Below are 19,783 nucleotides of genomic sequence, written 5' to 3'. Positions count from 1 at the left end.
GGGCTGTGGTCTCAAACTCGTTACCGCAGATGGCCTTGTGCATGCAGGTTTTCATTCCGATTACTGCTAGAAGCAACAGTTGTTATACCGCTGATATAGAGATGGAGAGAGGGAGCTGGTGATGTGTATATCCATTCCCCTTATGTCCGTGTGGGCATACTCGGGGTGATAACGAGGGCAGCTCTTGGAAACGTTACTGACGGGAACCAGAAGAGCACAAGTTTGCAGAGCTCGGTACTGCTTGGATTACATGCATGCATTTAATTGGTGTGAGACTTGACTGCTGACATCTTTGCCGTGACCTACCTACCTGGATGATGGTGATTAAACAAGCAAGGCCGGCTGATTTAAATGTATTCAACAGTATTAAAGGGGCCGGGATTGAGTGTATTTATCTAGCCCTGTAGCATTCACTCTTGCCCATGGGAGAGCTACTGTGGGTGTAGGTTTCCATTGTTACTCAGCACTTACCTGACCAAATAAAGCAGCTGATTCCACAGTTCACTTATCTCACTTGGTTTCTTGTGTCTGAAATAAATTAATTAATTAATGATATTTAAAACAAGCCCTGTGTTTTTACAGGGGCAAAAGTGACTACCAAAGTGCTTAATCTTTTGAACTGCTAAATTCCATGTTCTGGAGTGGACTCGTGATTGTGCCAGTCCCAGCTGGACAGCAGCTCTGTGGGGTGGCACAGAACATAAGAGGTTGGCCTGGCTGCCCAGTTCACTCGGCACAAACACAATAAGGCACCTATATACTCTTAACCTGCTGTGCTTCACCCAGACCTGAGATCAAGCAGATATGACTGGTAGCTGAATGGATTTTGAGTTATTTGTGAGAATTTATTTTTATGTCAAAAAACTCAATATACTGGACTAATTTGTGGAAAATAATAAATAAACCTCTTGCTATTTCCCCTTTTTTCATTTGATAATGAAGTGTCCCAGACTCCAGCAGTGCAGTCAATTTCTTTTTTTCTTAATAGATAACAGTGCTTTATTCTTTTTTTCTGTAAATCAACAGGGGAGAAGATCTAAATCAGTGGTCTCAAACTCATTGCCCTGGAGGATAGTGAGTATGCAGGTTTGAATTCCAACCCATTGTTGCTGCGTTAATGGATTCGAATTACTCATGCAGCTGTATGCATTTAACTGTATTAAAACACAATTTAAAAAAATTTAAACACAGATTGCACATTTCGCTTTAAATACATTATGTGCGAACCTGCAGCCCTAATTCAGCAAATAATTGAACTAATTATATAATTAAGATACAGTTCAAGGCTGGAATAAAAACCAACATTCACAGGGCCCACCAAGGCACTGAGTTTGAGACCACTGATCTAAATTGGGGCGGGTCGTATCTGTTTCTGGATTTCAGACCAACTTCTGCTCTTAATTATTTCATTATCCCAGTCATTTACATGATTTGTCATTTATAGCCACATTCTGTGATATAAACAGCAGCAGATAAATGTTTTTGTCTTGTAGCATTGTGTCTATTGTGTCTAATTTATGAGCAAATCAATCATGGTGTTTAGCTTATTGAGCCAGGGTAACTGGTGGCAGCAAAATCCTGCATACGGACCAGCCCTCCAGGACTAGAGTTGCCCATCCCTGATATAAATTATATTCAGTTTACTTTATTTGCACAACAAAATGCGTTACAATGTACATATAAAAAGTATTTGCAAGGCATAACAAATAAATAGTATGCTGTGGTAATTTCAGTAACACATTTTCACACTTTCAATTATAGTTTACATTCTTTTACACAAATAATTTGTAGAGCAGTACATGCATTTGAAAAGACATTGCTTTTATACATTTCTGTGGCTGTTATATTGCAGTTCAATGGTTGCGACCCTGCGACCCTTCTTTTTTACTGTGTAAGGAAATACAAATCCCAGGGTACAATGCATATGAGTTCCCCTTCCACCACGCCACCGTCTGAGTTTGCTTGTTTTCGGCCAGTTAAAATTTGTTGACAGTACGAACTGGTATTACAAGCTAGCATAGTATTTTTATCCATCGCAGTATTACTGGACTATACGAGTCTCACTTCTTTGGTAGGTAGCTACGTATGTATCTATGTATCTTTTTTTTATCTGCGTAGAAATTAAATTCGGCTAAAATAGCTGTCAAGTTTTGTTCCGTTTACCTGTCGCCATGGTAACGGAGCTGCCACGGGTCATTTGCTAGCATGGCTAGCTTGCATGTCTTTATTTAATTTGATTTGCATGTTCGCTAAGTGTAAAAAACACAAGAATGCTATCTAACGTTACTTCGAATGCGTATTGTAAACTTTGCATTGTCTTGTTCATAAATTTTTGGGCAACCTAGAAAGCTAGCTAGATGTGCTATGATATATCATGAGGTACCTAGTTACCTAACCTCCTAGCAGGCAACATGGCTTGCCATGGAGATTGCATTACCTGCTAGTCCAATCGAGCAACTATTGCATTTCATTAGGTTTCAACATCCCCCATTATTGCGTGCCTTGCAAATACTGGCCGTGGCGGGCGGTGAGTTTGTTGCTAGTCAATCTTGTATGATTTTGAGTTTCTCAGCTGGAAGTGGTGGCTAAAGTTTCTTTTCTGAAACCATTTGTTTGTACGTGGCTACCCTGGTGTAGAATCCAGATATGATGACTAGCTTGAAATTACTATCAGCTGTTTCATAACATAACTTGTGGTGTTTTTGTTTCAGCAGGATGTTTCAAGTTCATGTGTTTTTTTGTCTTGTTTTTGAGACCACCGCTTTACCATTTTTATTCTGCAGATCTGCTGGTGTCATGGACAATTATGTAATTGTCCGAAAAATTGGAGAGGGCTCTTTTGGCAAAGCATTTTTGGTCACACCTAAAGACGGTAGCAGCAAGCAATGCGTGATAAAGGAGGTCAATTTAAGAAAGGTAACATCTCTAGACCCACCAATAAGTCTCTCTGTCTTTTTTTATAATGTATGACTGAGATATTTTCATAATGGCCACATTTTTAAACCATACCATTTCATGTGACTTGGCAAATGGCTTTGTTCTACCCTTGTCAGTTTTATATGGTTTTATAGTCCAACACAATGGCATACTGAAATTGTGTCTTTCATCATTTTTGCTCTTGTCCTTTCCCCCCAGATGTCTGCTAAGGAAAAAGAGATGTCTCAAAAAGAAGCAGCTCTTCTCTCCCGGATGAAACATCCAAATATTGTCATGTTTCTCAAATCATTTCTGGGTCCGTATTATAAAACTTCATATTCACTTGTCACTTTAATGTTACTTCGGCATCTTTCATCTCAGCAAAACTGGCACAGAGCTTTGAAAGTTTTCTGTGTGTGTGTAGAGAGAGAGAGAGAGAGAGAGAGAGAGAGAGAGAGAGAGAGAGAGAGAGAGAGAGAGAGAGAGAGAGAGAGAGAGAGAGAGAGAGAGAGAGAGAGAGAGAGAGAGAGAGAGAGAGAGAGAGAGAGAGAGAGAGAGAGAGAGAGAGAGAGAGAGAGAGAGAGAGAAACTGATTGAATATGATTGTGTGTTTATATGTTTCAGAGAGGTTAAATCTGTATATTGTGATGGAATATTGTGATGGAGGGGATTTGATGAAGAGGATAAACATGCAGAGGGGTGTTCTATTTATGGAGAATCAGGTACAGAGTCAGACACACACAGACATGTATACACACACACACACTTCTGCATACACACATACACTCAGTGAGCACTTTATTACGTATTTTCTATTGCTGTAGCCTATCCACTTCGAAGTTTGAAGTTTGTGTGTTCAGAGATGTATACCACTGTTCTGTCTACCACTGTTGTAATGCATGGCTATTTGCGTTACTGTCAACTTCCTGTCAGCTTTGACCAGTCTGGGCCTTGTCCTCTGATGTCTCTCATTAACAACGCATTTCTACCCGCAAACTAGTTTTGCACCATTCTCCGCAAACTCTAGAGACTGTTGTGGGCGAAAATCCCAGGAAATCAGCAGTTACTCAGATCAGAGATACTCAATCCAACCTGGCACCAACAATCATTCCACGAAGTCACTCTGATCACACCAAAAATGTGAAAGACAGCTGAACATCTTGACCACATCTGCATGCTTTCATTCATTTAGTTACTGCCACATGATTGGCTGATGAAATATTTGCATTAACAAGCTGGTGTACAGGTCTGCCTAATAACGTTATAGCCTATACGCATACATCCGTTCACACAAACACACATATTTATGCCCGTAATACACAGGCACTTCCTTCATTCTTGTATTAATAACCGTAATTAGTATGCCCAGACACAGAGGTAAATGATGTTGATCTTCCCTCCATATTGCTCTCTCAGGTAATGGACTGGTTTGTACAGATCTGCCTGGGACTCAAACACATCCATGACAGGAAGGTCCTGCACAGAGACATAAAATCACAGGCGAGTCCACACTTCTTAAAATGGCCCCTGAACCCTGGACCTGAGAAGCAGAAGAAACGTTGAGCTCAGGCTAGGGATGGATGTGTGTGTACTCTGGTTAAGTGCATATTGTTGTAAAGGTCTGAAGCATATACAGTTATCAGGAATGGATTGCACTATTAAATTAAGCCAAGAAGTATACAAAAGAAAAAAACTGATGTGACTGAGATTCACATAAGTCCAAAACTGAATAAGTGCTATTGTTGTCCTTGAAGCCAGAAAGCCCAAGTCGCATATGTTGTCACATTGGTTTGAATGTGCTTGTGGGAGAGTACTCTGGGTGTGTATGATAGCAAACTGTTGGGCCAAACCACATCTGAATGAAAGATTACCACTGAAAAGCAACGCAAAGGCTGAAAATGATAGGTTTCTTCACAAATTTCCATAGAAAGTTTGCTGTCACATTTTACCTTATCACATTTTTCCTTGTTCAAGCTCTTTTGTAGTATGTTCCAATGTGCTTTCCCTCTCCAGAACATTTTCCTTGCCAATAATGGGACAAAAGTAAAGCTTGGTGACTTTGGAACCGCAAGAATGTTAAACAAGTGAGTGGCTGTTATCCTCCATCTGACAAGTATTCATGATACAGAGTTGCTCAGCTGAAACAGAGGTGGCCCTGTAGTGCTCCCTGACTGAGAGGTAGCCCGCCATCACGCTGGCGGGGCTGCAGCAACATTCAATTCAAACGACAGGAGTTAACTATTTCTTTACACAGCATGACTTGTGAATATTTGTAGGTGGTGTTCTTGAGGTGTTATTGCATAGTCCACTAACGGCTCTACTTACTGGTATTTTAGAAATCAAAGGAGGAACTTAGTGCAGTACAAGCTGCAGGAGAGACAGGGGTGCTCTTACATAGACCCCAAGAAAAGACGTGAGAAAACAGAAGTCACACTTGCTAAAAATGATTGAACACATTTAGCCCAGCAGACACAATGCTCCACTCTATAAGCATGTGCAAAAGTACAAACAAAGTAACAGTAAAAGTCTATACTGTAGGCTGGTATTCAGGGTGTCTGCACTGGTGTATTGGATCTTTACATTGCTGTGTGAAGCCAGGACAGCTCTTTAAGTCCACAGTTCCCCAAGATCAGTTTCTGTGCAGATGGAATAGGGATATTTTAATATCCAGCGATGGCTAGGATGTTCAGTCTGGTCATCTTTTTCATATCTATATTTTGTACTGTTTGAATGGTAAATATTGCATTGGAGAACTTGCAACTAGTCTTGAAACCCGTCAGTAGCCAAGTCTTGGTCTGTGCCATTGCGGTTGGTGAACTAAAAATTGGTGGGGCAGAAAACTTCTCAACCTGTTTTTACTGTTTCTTTTTAGTTTTGAGTATTTTGTGAATTAGTAGTTGTTTTCATAATCAAGGAAAAAGACTGAAAACAGGCCAAGACCTGTAATCAGGGAACAAATGTAATGTATTGAATTGAATTCCCTGTATTGAATTGAATTCCCTGCATTGAATTCCCTGCTTTAAACCTGTGCTCACTGTTTGAAACCTGTCAAAATGTTTTTGCTGGTGTGATTAATGCTTTCTTGTGATTGGCTAGCACCATGGAGCTGGCCAGGACGTGTATTGGAACGCCATATTATCTGTCCCCGGAGATCTGCGAGAACAGACCGTACAACAATAAGACGTGTGTAGCCCTCCGATTCTCCACCGCGCTTCCTGCGCAGAGCAAACCTCTCTCTTTCTCTCTGCCCTCTCACCCCCTCCCTTTTCCTCTCCCTCTTCCTCCCCTGATTGGCCAGCACGGACCTGGCTAAGAGACTACTCATGGGAGCGAAAGATAATCGGCTGAATGAGAAATGGCTTCCTGTTTGTAACGGTTTCTCTTGAATTGTGTGGGAAACACATTTTTGTCCTTTTGTTTTGAGCTTCTCAGGATTGTTGACAGAAAAGGCTGCCCTGAGGTCACAGCTGCAGCCAATGGGAGCGCACGAGAAGGGCTTTGGGTGTTCACAGAAGTGCTTATTCAGTCTTCTTCAAAATAATACTCAACTCATGATGAGCATGTGTTGCCTCTTCCCAAAAATTCTAACTGCTCAGTCTTGTGACTTGTTTGCAGCCAATAGTGAGTTGGGATATTAGTTTGAAGCAGATGACGTTTGCGGTGTAATGAATCAGAATCAGAATCCACTTCATTCGCCATGTAGTTTTTACGTACAAGGAATTTGCTGTGCTATGTGGGTGCATGCAGACAACATAAAGAATAATACAAAAAATAGAAACATAGATATAAAAATGAGGTGGAATGTAATGTAGAATATAAATAAAAAATAAAAATTTACAATACAACATGATGCTGAAGCGGGGTGTGAGAAGTATTATTAAAGTGCAAAATATAAATTATAAAGTCTATGGGGGCGGGATAAGAGTCTGTGACAATGGGGGGTAATGGAGGGATAGCTCTTGTTTTTACGGGGAAAGGAAGTTAAGATGAATAATGAGTTTGCCAAGTGTGATGTTTAATGATTACTGGGTATCTCTGGATCTAGCTTTGATGAGGTTAGCCGCTCTTTATTTGCTTTAGTAAGAAAGGTTAGCTTTTTATTTGCTTTAGAAACCTTTGGGAAGGGAAAAATAATGCTGTCTTTATGGTGTTGTCTTTACTTTTAACAAAGAAAGCATATTTTTTTCAAGTAATGAATCCAAGGCTAATAGATACTCTTCCTGTCAATTGACATACTGCTTATTTGCAGTCCAGGTTGTGTTTAGCCCTGCCAGCGACTGACAATGATCAGTTCTACAGTCTTAAGTAGACCGCTTTGCCATGAAGCATCCGTTGTTTGACCTTGATGATACCAGGTGCAGGAATGCACACTGAAAACTCCCTGTACTCATATTCCCTTGATGATGAATGTCTAATCTTTCAAACACAGCTATAACCTGTTGTCGTTCTGTACCAGTGTTTACACCAATGGGAGGCTGCCAAGCTTTGCTTTGAGTTATTATAAAGCACGCCGGTTCTGACAGGGATATCCTGTTGTTCATAACACAAACCTATACGTCTGTGGGGAACACACTCCTTGCCCAGCCTTACTTTCTTGAAGTATAGAGATAAGAAACAGGCATTCAGATATTTGGTGGGGCTGGGATTGGAGGTCTCAGATCAGGGTGTAGGATCGAGTGGGTGGGATTTCGGTTCAAGGAGTGGGGGGTAGTCAGAAGAAGGGGGTAGGGTGTAGAATGGTAAGGGCTGGTTAGAAAGGGGATGGGTCAGTTGGTCAAAGATAGGGGATAGAGTATGGGGGTATGATGTAAGGGGTTAGGGTGTAGGGTAGGGGTAAGTGATAGGTGATAAGAGTTAGCAGGTCAGTGGTAGATGGTACGGTTTGGGGGGTAAGGCTTAGTGGTAGGTTGTCAGGGATAGTGGGTAAGGGGTAGGGAGTAGAATGTAGAGGATACATGGTAGGGTGTAAAGGGTAGGGTGTCAGGGTAAGGGATAGACATTAAGGAGTAAGGGTTAGCGGGTCAGCAGTAGGAGGTTGGGTGTAGAGGGTTGGATGTAGGCGTAAGGGATAAGGGTTAGCCAGTGAGAGATAGAGTGTAGGGGGTAGAGTGTGGATTGTAAGGGGTAGGGGGTAGAGTGTAGGGGGTAGGGGGTGGAGTGTAGGTCTGAGGGATAAGGAGTAAGGGTTAGAGGGTCAGAGGGTCTGAGTTGGAGGGTAATCCCTCGCTCTGGTGAGCTTGTGTGATCCCTACATTCATTCCTCTGCCTTTGCCGGGGTTCAGTTCAGGGCTGACCCAGGCCTGAGGCTTTGCAGGCTTTGCCGTTCTTACTGAGCGAACCTCAGGGTCATGTGACCGTGCTGCGAGGATGCAGCAGGGCCGCTTCAGCTGCTGCCTGCAGAATACAGAGGAGACTCCAGATGACCGCTATCGAGCCGCCCAGAATCTGCCTGCTCAGCAAGCACAAGATAACAAGCCTTCTTCCTCTCCGCCATTTTCTCCCCCCCCCCCCGCTGTGACTGTGCCATTGTTCCACAGTCCAAGAAGGAAGTGTGGACTCTTCGGGTCAGAGTGCGCTGACCGAGAGAGTTTATCAAACCCAGCAGCACTCAACAAGTGGCTATTCCTAGAGCTGTTTCTGCAGTTCGCAGCAGTCGGGTTCATGTGCCGCAGACGACAGGTTTTGACTGCCTACCATTTCGTCATGCATCATCGAGCTGTGCAGTTTATTTTTTGGATGATGGTGTATACACAAAATACACAACCCTTGCTGTGTCAGTCCTACTCTGACCCTCATTGTGAGTGTGTCCATTGTGCCTCTGATGTCCCTGACTGGTGTCTGTGTCCAATCACACCCCTGTATCCAAAGTCAGGAGTCCCAACCCTGGTCCTGGAGAGTTGCAAAGTCTGCTGGATTTTGTTTTTATTTTAAAATTGGCCGCATATTCAGACCCAAGAAGCCAGATGAGGTTACTTGTGTAAATGACTGCTTTATTTGAACTCTGCGGCTCTTCAGGACCAGGGTTGGCCTCCTCTGCTGTGTTAGAAAGGCTTGTGAGTGAGTGTTTGTATGTTGTGTGTTCTTCCCTTTGTGACTGTTTTCTTTTGAATTGTCAGGGATATCTGGTCTCTGGGCTGTGTTCTGTATGAACTCTGCACTCTGAAGCACCCTGTAAGTATGACCGCTTGACTTGTGACCTGCTGTGTTTGTGACAAACAGCAAATGCTCATGTTATGCTGCAGAGAGGCTCATGTCACATGGCAAAACCCAAAGAAACAGAAAAACGAAATAAAAAGCAACCTGGATTTGGTTTAACCTGTAAAAAAAAAAAAAGTATGGGTGTGTCTTTATCTGTCTGTGTGTGTCTACTTGTGTTTTGATTTGTGTGTAAGGTGTTGATGTAAAATTCATTCATGTACATATGAATGGCCCAGGAGTGACACACCTGTAGTGTAGTGCTTAAGGTACATGACTGGGACCTGCAAGGTCGGTGGTTCGATCCCTGGTGTAGCCACAATAAGATCCACGTAGCCGTTGGGCCCTTGAGCAAGGCCCTTAACCCTGCATTGCTCCAGGGGAGGATTGTCTCCTGCTTAGTCTAATCAACTGTACGTCACTCTGGTTAAGAGCATCTGCCAAATGCCATTAATGTAATGTAGTGTAACTAGAGTGCAGTGAGTCACTTTTCTCTAATGTGGAGCCGTGTTCTCTGCAGTTTGAGGGCAGCAGCCTCCGGCAGCTGGTTGTGAAGATCTGCAGGGGGCGCTATAACCCCGTCACTCCCCACTACTCCCCTGACCTCTGCGGCCTGGTCACCCAGCTGTTCAAGGTCACGCCGCGTGACCGGCCCTCTGTCAACTCCATCCTCAGCAAGCCCTTCCTGGAGAAGCGCATCGCCCAGCACCTGGACCCCCAGGTGAGCCCCCACACTGTCCCACCCACCACATTACTGATGGCCCGTTCTCTCTCTTCCACTTTCTCCCTCTCTCTCTCCTCTTCTACTGCCTGTCTCTCCCTCTAGACAAATATTTGAGTGAAGTGATTCACCTGTAGCGTAGTGGTTAAGGTACATGACTGGGACCTGCAAGATGGGTGGTTCAATTCCCCGGTGTAGCCACAATAAGATCCGCACAGCCGTTGGGCCCTTAACCCTGCACTGCTCCAGGAGAGGATTGTCTCTTGCTTAGTCTAATCAACTGTACGGTGCTCTGGATAAGAGCGTCTGCCAAATGCCATTAATGAAAAAATGCTCATCTTTCTTCCTGGGTCCTGTCACAAACTATGAGGTGTGGTCCCCGATCATCTCTGGATTCACCTCAGATAAATGTACTGTTGTGTGAACAGTCATAGACATGTGATATCTCATTCGGGTGGAGCAGCGATGACTCCTTCATGTCAAACTTGTTCATTAGCGTTTGAGTAAATGACTAATCTTCTTTTTGAAAAGCCATTTTGAGCGAGGTTCTCCGGGCATTATATGTAATGTGTGGGCTTTGTGGGTGCTGACTGGGACTGATAGTTCTGCAGGAAGCCCAGCTCAACCACAAGGCTGCTGCAGTGTTCACACGCAGACTGCAGACATACTGTGTGTGTGTGTGTGTGTACTGTGTGTGTGTGTGTGTGTGTGTACTGTGTGTGTGTGTGTGTGTGTGTGTACTGTATGTGTGTGTGTTGGTGTGTTTGTGTATGTATGTGTGTGTATGCATGTGTGTATATGTGTGTATATGCATGTGTGTATGTGTGTATATGTATGGATATGTGTGTGTGTGTGTGTGTGTGTGTATAGAGTACAGCAGCAGTACAGGCTGTGCAGTTTATGCTGTGCTCTGTATCTCATGCCGGTTTCCTGTGACAGATGATTAAAGAAGAGTTTAGTCACACTGTGCTCCACAGAGAGAGAGCTCCAAGACCCCAGTCTCATCCTGGTACGTACCTGTACTCCCTAAAACCCCTACACCCCTAAAACAGCGTTATATCCCTACACCCCAAAATCCCTACACCCCTAAAACAGCGTTATATCCCTACACCCCGAAATCCCTACACCCCTAAAACAGCATTATATCCCTACACCCCAAAATCCCTACACCCCTAAAACAGTGTTATATCCTGCTACACCCCAAAACCCTTACACCCCTATAAAAGAGGTGCTGAGGGAGATGGAGTCTTTACCTTCCAGGCATTGCTGTGTGTAGAGTTTTCACTGCAAGTTCCAGCATGCAGTGCTCTGCAGCCCAAATACAGCCGTGCTTCTGTTTATTATTCTCCACTTGTCTCCCAAATTCAAATAGAGAAACAAGCCTGACAAGCCTGAGAAGTTGTCGGAGCTGTTGTGGAGATGCTAGAGGGATTCATTTGGTAGTTTAATAGCTGCAGACATTTCCAGTGTTGTTTTTGTCTCACGGATTCCCTGTGGCTGTACGAAGTGAACTGAACTCTGCTCTCTGGTGGATGTTTCACGTCAAAACAGGCAGTAATGTTATCAGTGGGGTAAAGCATTAAGGGTTGATGTGCCTTGTTGATATCAGCTTTATAACCACTAAACACAAATTACAGACTATCACAGTTCAAAGGAAATAAAGAACTTGTATCAAAGCTCACATCTATGTGCCTCATGAAGAAAAGTCTTCCAGTGAGTCAGAGTGTGTTTGCAGTGCTCAGCCATGTGTGAATGTATAGGTTCTTAGCCACATGATGTTTTTTTCCTTTGCTGAAATCTCCCATGGGCAGCGGGGAGAGATGCAAAGCTCCGGGTTCGGCAGAGGCCCGCCCCGTCGAGCGCGGGGAGGAAAGCCCCTCCGAGACCAGCCTGGAAATCCCCCTCCAGTGCCTGCACCCCGGAGCGTCGGGTCAGTCTCAAACCCTGCCTCTTTTCAGCCCCCACAGCCAATGGGAGGGGGCCTCCTGCAGAGAAAGGCCTGCCCTGCACCAGCATCTGTCCTTATGAGGGCGGACCAGTCATACGCAGCTGTTACGTTTCTTTACAAATACAATTTGGCTTTTTAACTGTTCAGTTCTGAACTCACCGAACTGTGTTTGTGAACTGTGAACTGTTTTTCTTATTTTAAAAATAATGGATTGTGTTCTTAGTTCAGTCCTTTACGCTACACACAGAGGTGTGTACTAAATTAAGGCAGTGTGTACTTTACAGTACACACCTCAAAAAAGTACACTTCTCAATAAAGCCAATATATACTTTACAGTACTTGGTAAATGGTGCTATACGCTGATGGCAGTCATATACTGTACTGTACTGAAGCATTGCCGCTGATGTATCGGCTCATAAGAGAAGACCTGGCAGTCATGGTTTTTGTGGACATGGTGTTACCAGCGTCTCCCTCTCTCCTGGTCTGTTCTCCAGCCAGTGTACCACAGAGCAGCCGTGCTGGAGACGCCAGCGGTCAGGCCCCACGGTCAGTATGACCGCCGTCGCGGAAACGGGCCTCTGGCCAATCAGCGCAACCCATCGCACGGTCACTACCAACACTACCACGCCCAGCTGGAGGCGCTGCAGCGGAGGCCCCTGGAGGGGGCGCCCGCTCCTCCTGCTCCTCCTCCCGCTCCTCCTGCTCCTCCCCCTCCTCCACAACAGCCTCTAAATCAGCAGATGCCCTGGGATTGCCGCAGCGACAGGGAAAGTGTTCTGGAGCCCTACCAGCTGTAAGTCTCAATCCTCAGTTAATATTGAGATTAATAACACAGAAGGTTTCTGTATGTAAGAGGGTCTCCTCTGTCATTGGTCAGTCTCAGTTGAGTCTCCCGGTGAGACAGGCTGTGTGAGTGTCGTCGTATCGGTGACTCTCTGTGTGTCTCTGTGTCTCACGTACGTGTGACACAGTATCTGTCTTCAGACCCCTACAACTGATCCAGAATGCTGCAGCCCATCTGGTATTCAATGTTCCCAGACATTCACATGTCAGCCCCCTGCTCAGCAACCTCCACTGGCTGCCTGTTATGGCTCGCATCAAATTTAAAACTTTGGTGCTCGTGTACCAGGCAGTTAAAGGATCAGCCCCTGTATATATTCAATCACTCATCAAGACCTATACACTAGCAAGACCCCTCTGTTCTGCCACTTTGGCCGTCTGGCGCCTCCTCCTCGCCACACCTGCACTTCTCGCTCACGACTCTCTGACCTCCTTCAAGCGCAGACTGAAGACTCATCTCTTCAGGCTACACCTTTCCCTCCCTAACTCACCACCACAATTACCCTTATATATGCCATAGACTGTAATGGCACTTATATAGTTGTATAGATATTGTTTTTTTATTTTATTTTATTAGCTATTGTATTGTTGTACTCGGGGTATTCTAGCTGCCAACTGTGTCTCACGTCCGTGTGTCTCTGTCAAACGTCCGTGTGTCTGTGTCTCACGTCCGTGTGTCTCTGTGTCTAACGTCCGTGTGTCTATGTCTCACGTCCGTGTGTCTCTGTGTCTCACGTCCGTGTGTCTGTGTCTCACGTCCGTGTGTCTCTGTGTCTCACGTCCGTGTGTCTGTCTTGCCTCCCCAGGGTGGAGGCTGCCTGGGAGGAGTACCTGCAGAGAAAGCAGGAGGCCAACCAGTACAAACTGAGAGCTGAGAAACAACTGGTAGGTCTCTCTCACTCCAGGCCTCCTGATAGGAAAGAAACAGCCGGTGGGTCTCTCTAACTTTGCTGAAAAGCAGTTGTTATGTCTGTGATATTGTAGATGGAGAAAGAACAGAGAAACGACTGGTGGGTTTCCTTCTAATTGCACTGAGGCTGAGAAATGGCTGGTTGGTCTCTTTCTAGCGGTCCTGAGAGCTGGTCTCTCAGTGTAACATCACTGAGGGAGCACACTGGTGGACCTGGCCCTGTAGGCCCCCTCAGACCATGCAGCTAAGTCTATAATGACAGATGATAGCAAAGTCCAGGTTAGCCACTCAGTCTCCGAGCCTACAAGCAGTTCTGTACAAGCACCGTACCCTGTGCACTTTCCCCACTGCCTGCTGTTTGACCCCTGACCCCTGACCCTCAGGGCCTCCGTCCCTCCACGGCAGACGCTGAGCGCTACAGAGCCCCGGAGCGGGGGCGCGAAGAGGGCGGTCGCCATGGCGAGGCAGGAGGAGGTGCTCCCCACTTGAGGCAGGGAGCGCAGCAGGTGAGGGACACACAAAATCATGCACCCTCCTTTCCTCCACTCACCTCCCTCTCGTGTCTGAAAGTATGAGGGGAGGAGTAATGGAGGATGCACACAGTGACTCTATGAGTCAGAGCTGAGATGGAGGACTCACGGTGCGGCTTCGTTGTGTCTCTGCAGGAGTATCTCCGGCAGCTGCAGCTCATCCGTCAGCAGTACCAGCATGATCTCCAGGGCATGAAGATGAAGGCAGCAGCTGAGGTGAGAACGGGCGATGACCGCTGGCCATCGGCCAGTTAAACAACATCGGCCAATTAAGTCGAGGCCATCACCCAATCAAGAGGTGGAGGCCATCAGCCAGTGAAATAATAGAGGTGAAAGCCTTCGACCAAATAAACAACAGTGGAGGCCATCGGCCAAATAAACAACAGAGGCGCAGTCCATGGGCCGATTAAATTATAGGTAGGAGGCCCATGTCCACTTACAGGTAAATACAGAAGTCGAGGCCATCACCCAATCAAGAGGTGGAGGCCATCAGTCAGTGAATAATAGAGGTGAAAGCCTGGACGCTCAGTTTACTTCCTGTCTCTTTAGCCCCAGCCTCAGGACAAAGCCCAGACTTTCGTGGTGGATGTACCCCCTGAGCCCAAAGTGAGCGTGGCACGGCGCAGGTCTGAGGACAGCGAGAGGAGCACACCTGCACAGGTACGGCTGTGCCACACAGCGGGGGACTGAAACGCCGTCACTCACACAGAGAGAGGAGTTCAGCTGTCTGCTCTACCTCCAACAGTCAAACACACACCTACACTCAAAGGGCCACAGTGGAAATAAGCTCAAGGGCTTTATGGTGTTTTATCCTTTTGACAAATACTGTACAAAGATATGACGCCTCCTGGTTGAGGCTGCGCATATATTATTTATATTGTCAATAAAGAATTTCCGTTAATCAATCAATCAACCTCCTCCTCCCACACTAGTGCCGTATAGTCAGCCTGACCTCCCATTCTGTTACACAACTGCCTGGTTGCAGTTTTTTTCAGTTTTAGCAAATTTATGATATTTCAATTTTTCTGTAATGATTGAATTGAATTGGAATTGTCCCAGACTCTTTGACTGTCATTCACACAGCACAATGGAATGAAAAATAAATTGCATGGGGGAATTTTATTTATGTGAAATATACCTGAACTGAACAGATTTCACCTTCCTGTCAGCTTCGATCAGTCTGGCCCTTCTCCTCTGACCTCTCTCATTGACAACACTGCTGCTCATGGGATGTTTTTTGTTTTTTGCACCATTCTCTGCTAACTCTAGAGACTGTTGTGGGTGAAAAGGAGCTTAGTACACATTTCTTCCCCATTCTGATATTTGGTCTGAAAAACAGCTAAACCTCTTAACCACGTCTGCATGTTTTTTCACATTTAGTTGCTGACACACGATTGGCTGCTTAAATAGTTGCATTAACAAGGTGGTGTATAGGTTTACCTAATAAAGTGATCGCTCCTTTAGAAAAGTCAAGTATGCTAAAATGTGTCTTCGTTCGTGGGTGCATTCGGACTCTGTACAGGATGTGGACAGAGACCTCAGAAAATTCAGAGAACAGAACAGAAGAGAGCGGAAGGCCCTGGAGGAGAAGTATAAAGAAAAGGTGAAGTAACAGTTAAATTCTTTTTAAAACAGACTAGTTTTAAAAAGAATTTAAAGGCTGAAGGCTAAAGCAGTAACGCTCGGAACTCACCAGACTTTTATCTCTCTTCCCAGAAAGGAGTGATGTTTGAGGTTCTGCTCAATGATGAAAGGACACGGGACGAAGGAGAGAAAGGAGAGGAAGATGAGGGAGAGGAGGTGAAAGAGACAGTCGGACAGCAGGAGGAGGTACGGCACAACAGGGGCTGTAAGCCACCCCTGAATCTGCATTCATCATACATTACATTACATTATTGGCATTTTGGCAGACGCTCTCATCCAGAGCGATGTACAGTTGATTAGACTAAGCAGGAGACAATCCTCCCCTGGAGCAATGCAGGGTTAAGGGCCTTGCTCAAGGGCCCAACGACTGTGCGGATCTTATTGTGGCTACACCGGGATTAGAACCACCGACCTTGTGTGTCCCAGTCATTTACCTTAACCACTAGGCTACAGGCTTCCCTTTTGCTTTTTGTTTTACACATTTGCTTTCAGTTGCCAAGGACTCCGCACAGACTCTGTATCCCAATGTATGGTGAGAACAAAGAGGTGGAGGTCACCCTGTCTCCACCGCAGTCAGCGCTGAGTGTGGGGTGGGGGTGGAGTAGTGGTGTAATTACCGGAGAACGCTCAGCATGTTGCCATGTGCTCGTCTATCTGCTGAGGCTCTACTGTGATGCTGTACCGTGCCCGTTTGTGATGGCAGGGGGACGACCTGCTGAACCAGACCCTGACCTTTCAGGCCGGAGAGGAGCTGAGACAGAGGGGCCGGGCTGGGGCCGGGGCCGGGGCAGGGGGAGGGGGGACGGGTGGGGAGGGGGCCAGGAAGGGCTGGGGTCAGGGTGCACCCCAAACACTGCTCAACGCTCTCGCCGAAATGGAGGTGTCCTCTGTCTGCCCCACCATGCTGGAGCTCCATGTTGGTGAGTGTCTCTCTCTTCTCTTATTTTACATGTTCTGTTCATAGTAGGAGTAAAATAAAATAATTCAATCTTGTCAACCGTACAAATGAGTTTGCTTCAATGATGCATCCATCTTGAAAAATGTCCTAGTAGCCCTTGCTGGGCTCTGAAAGAACACATAACTGTAAGAGTGTATAGATAGTGTATGAGTTTTCAGTGCAGTGCTATACCTGTAACAGTGTGTAAGTAGTGTATGAGTGTTGAGCGCACTGCTGCGGGTCTGCTGTGCCCTGGTCTGCAGGAGTCGAGCAGGAGGACAGGGAGGTGAGGGGAGAGAGGAGACATTGGAGTAACGGCCCCCCAAACACCCTGCTGGAGGCCCTGGGACAGCGTGACCTCATCACCACCCTGGACCCTGAGCCCATAGGTGTGACTGCACCCAGACTGGACATCCACACACCTACCCCGATCTTCCCTGCATATGCACAGCCCCAAACTCCCGCACACACACCCCCAAACTCCCACACACACCCCCCAAACTCCCACACACACACCCCCCAAACTCCCACACACACCCCCCCAAACTCCCACACACACACCCCTAAACTCCCACACACACCCCCCAAACGTCCACACACACACCCCCCCAAACTCCCGCACACACACCCCTAAACTCCTGCACACACACCCCCAAACTCCCACCCACACACAGCCCCAAACTCCCACACACACACCCCCCAAACTCCCACACACACCCCCCCAAACTCCCACCCACACACAGCCCCAAACTCCCGCACACACACCCCCAAACTCCCACACACACCCCCCAAACTTCCACGCACACACAGCCCCAAACTCCCACACACACACCCCTAAACCCCTGCACACACACCCCCAAACTCCCACCCACACACAGCCCCAAACTCCCACACACACACCCCTAAACCCCTGCACACACACCCCAAAACTCCCACCCACACACAGCCCCAAACTCCCACACACACACCCCTAAACCCCTGCACACACACCCAAACTCCCACACAAGTATTTTTAAAAATGCCTTAAAATAAGAAAGATTTACTGAATTTCGGAGAACATAATCTCACCTCCTCTCTCAGAGGCCCCGACCCCACAGCCAGCCGAGAACCAGCCTCGGGAGGTGGAGGATGAGGAAGATGACCTTGATATAGACCTGGACGAAGAGCGGCTGGAGCCCAGGTCAGATGAAGACGACACGTGAGTTTGGCCCCGAGCCCGGTCAGTCTTCAGGGTTCTGTTTACCTCCCATTCCCCTATTCTATCATCACATTACTGTCTGGTCTTATCCAGAGTAACTTACAAAGCAAAGTACATAAGTGTATGCAAATAGGTTAACACGAGCAGCAGAGTGGTACAGTCTACCCCTCAGAGACGCAGTCTAATGAGTCCCTGAACAGTCTGCCGGGTAAAGTCTCATTCTGTATTCCGCTCTCTTTTTACAGAAACTTTGAGGAGTCGGAAGATGAGCTGAGAGAAGAGGTAGCAGAATCCATGATTAACCTCTTCTCCTGGGAGGAGGAGGAGGGAGAGAAGGATGGAGTGAAGGATGAAGCAGAAAGAGGAGAGGGGGAGGAAGGGGATAAGGTGGATGGGGAGGAGGATCCAGACATGCAGGCCGGGAACGCAGCAACGGGGGCTGAGGGAAACACCGTGGCGGACACCTCCACGCGGGGGCCCCAGACCGAAAGCCGCATCCAGGCCACGGAGCCTGAGGCTGGGGAGACGCAGGCAGGCGAGCCCCAGGCTGTGGAGGAAGACCAGGCCGAGGCTGGGAAATACCCAGGAGAGAGGCAGGACACAGAGTAGATCCGATATTCAACGTCTCCACGAAGTAGAAACTGTCTTGAGTTCTGTCAGCAGAGCGAGGGGGCGTAGATGGAAATGAGCTGACGGTAAATTCTGCACTGATATCAGGAAGTATTTTTACACAGAGTTGTTGATGTGTGGAACAGCTCATGAGGTCATATAGTAGAGGCAGAGTAGAGTAGTAGAGTCGAGGCAGAGACCCTCGTGCTGTTTAAGTCCAGGCTTGACGCAGTGCTGGATGCTCTCTGGTCTGCAGGTAAATGAGGAGCCTGGGTTGGCTGAATGGCCTGCTCTTGTTATTATGTTTTATGTTCTTATATGAAGGTGAGGTTTTGTCTGGCACAGACTGGACTAGACCTAAATGAGAGCTCAGGAATAGGACAAACTTAATTTTCTCTTTTTTTTCAAACCCATATAAAATGGTCATATTTTAGGTAACACTGAGCATTGTAAAGATATAATTTTTTATCATAATCTGAATTTAGGACGCTGTAAGTATTTTACTCTTGTAGAGAAGGTTTATTCATCTTCGCCACAAAGTGGCAGCACACACACACAAACCCATACGCGCCCAGTGTGTGTACAGACATACACACCCATACGTGCGCAGTGCATCCACACACACAAACCCATATGTGCCCAGTGTGTCCAGACACACACCCATACGTGCCCAGTGTGCACACGCGTGCACACACACACACACACACACACACACACACACTCTCACACTCACTGTCTTTTGTGAATAATGCATTATCCTTTTCTTTGTCTTTTAAACACGTCATGCTTGTCATATTGATCTTTCATTCATTCATACAAGATCAATTCATAGAGATTCACTTGGTAATCATAAGCCTATCATACAGTAATCAGAATCCTATTATGAGTTGTGTTAAGGCTTGGTGGTTCTGTACATGTGGTCCCCTGGTCCAGCTGTGACATTTCTACATCTGCTTTTGTTTTCCTAAGTATAAGGCCTGGCCAGACAGCAAACCCAGTGAACATTTTTCTGTGGTGAAAAGTTGGTGAAACACCGCCTAGGCATTCTGGTGAACACCTGGCTGCATTTGGCTGAAAAGTCAAAAATATTCTTGCAAACTAGGATGTGGGCAGACTGAGCTATATTAGGATTAAACTTGTCAGTTCATGCCAAAAACGTCTCTTGACCTAGATTTCCACCCCTCTAGACGTCTAGATTGTGGTTTTGCTCACTGGGAAGAGGATTCAGCCATCTTGTGTTCTTAACTGTGACTCACAAATCCAGCAGATACAAGAGGATCTGCTGTGACCCAGCCAGGAGATACAATCAGGGATTCCACATTAGAGAGGGAAGGG

At 46.3% G+C, this 19,783-nt stretch overlaps 1 protein-coding gene across 1 annotated transcript; it reads left to right on the top strand.

Annotated features, from left to right (window-relative positions):
* The first annotated feature begins 2,789 nt into the window (after window positions 1–2,789).
* LOC133116303 (serine/threonine-protein kinase Nek5-like) lies at window positions 2,790–18,448 on the top strand. Its single transcript, XM_061225741.1, has 21 exons — window positions 2,790–2,916; window positions 3,136–3,232; window positions 3,541–3,638; window positions 4,333–4,416; window positions 4,930–5,000; window positions 6,013–6,099; window positions 9,033–9,087; window positions 9,632–9,832; window positions 10,772–10,841; window positions 11,644–11,762; window positions 12,275–12,573; window positions 13,427–13,505; window positions 13,914–14,036; window positions 14,196–14,276; window positions 14,610–14,720; window positions 15,583–15,663; window positions 15,777–15,890; window positions 16,408–16,624; window positions 16,905–17,030; window positions 17,722–17,839; window positions 18,085–18,448. Exons 1-21 carry the CDS (start codon window positions 2,797–2,799, stop codon window positions 18,446–18,448), a joined length of 2,715 nt encoding a protein of 904 aa, XP_061081725.1. The 5' UTR covers window positions 2,790–2,796.
* The last annotated feature ends 1,335 nt before the right edge of the window (window positions 18,449–19,783 follow it).

Source organism: Conger conger, chromosome 17 (genome assembly GCF_963514075.1).
Source record: "Conger conger chromosome 17, fConCon1.1, whole genome shotgun sequence".
Classification (NCBI taxonomy): Eukaryota; Metazoa; Chordata; class Actinopteri; order Anguilliformes; family Congridae; genus Conger; species Conger conger.
Note: the sequence above shows the minus strand (reverse complement) of the source record. Positions and strands in the feature narration are given on the sequence as shown.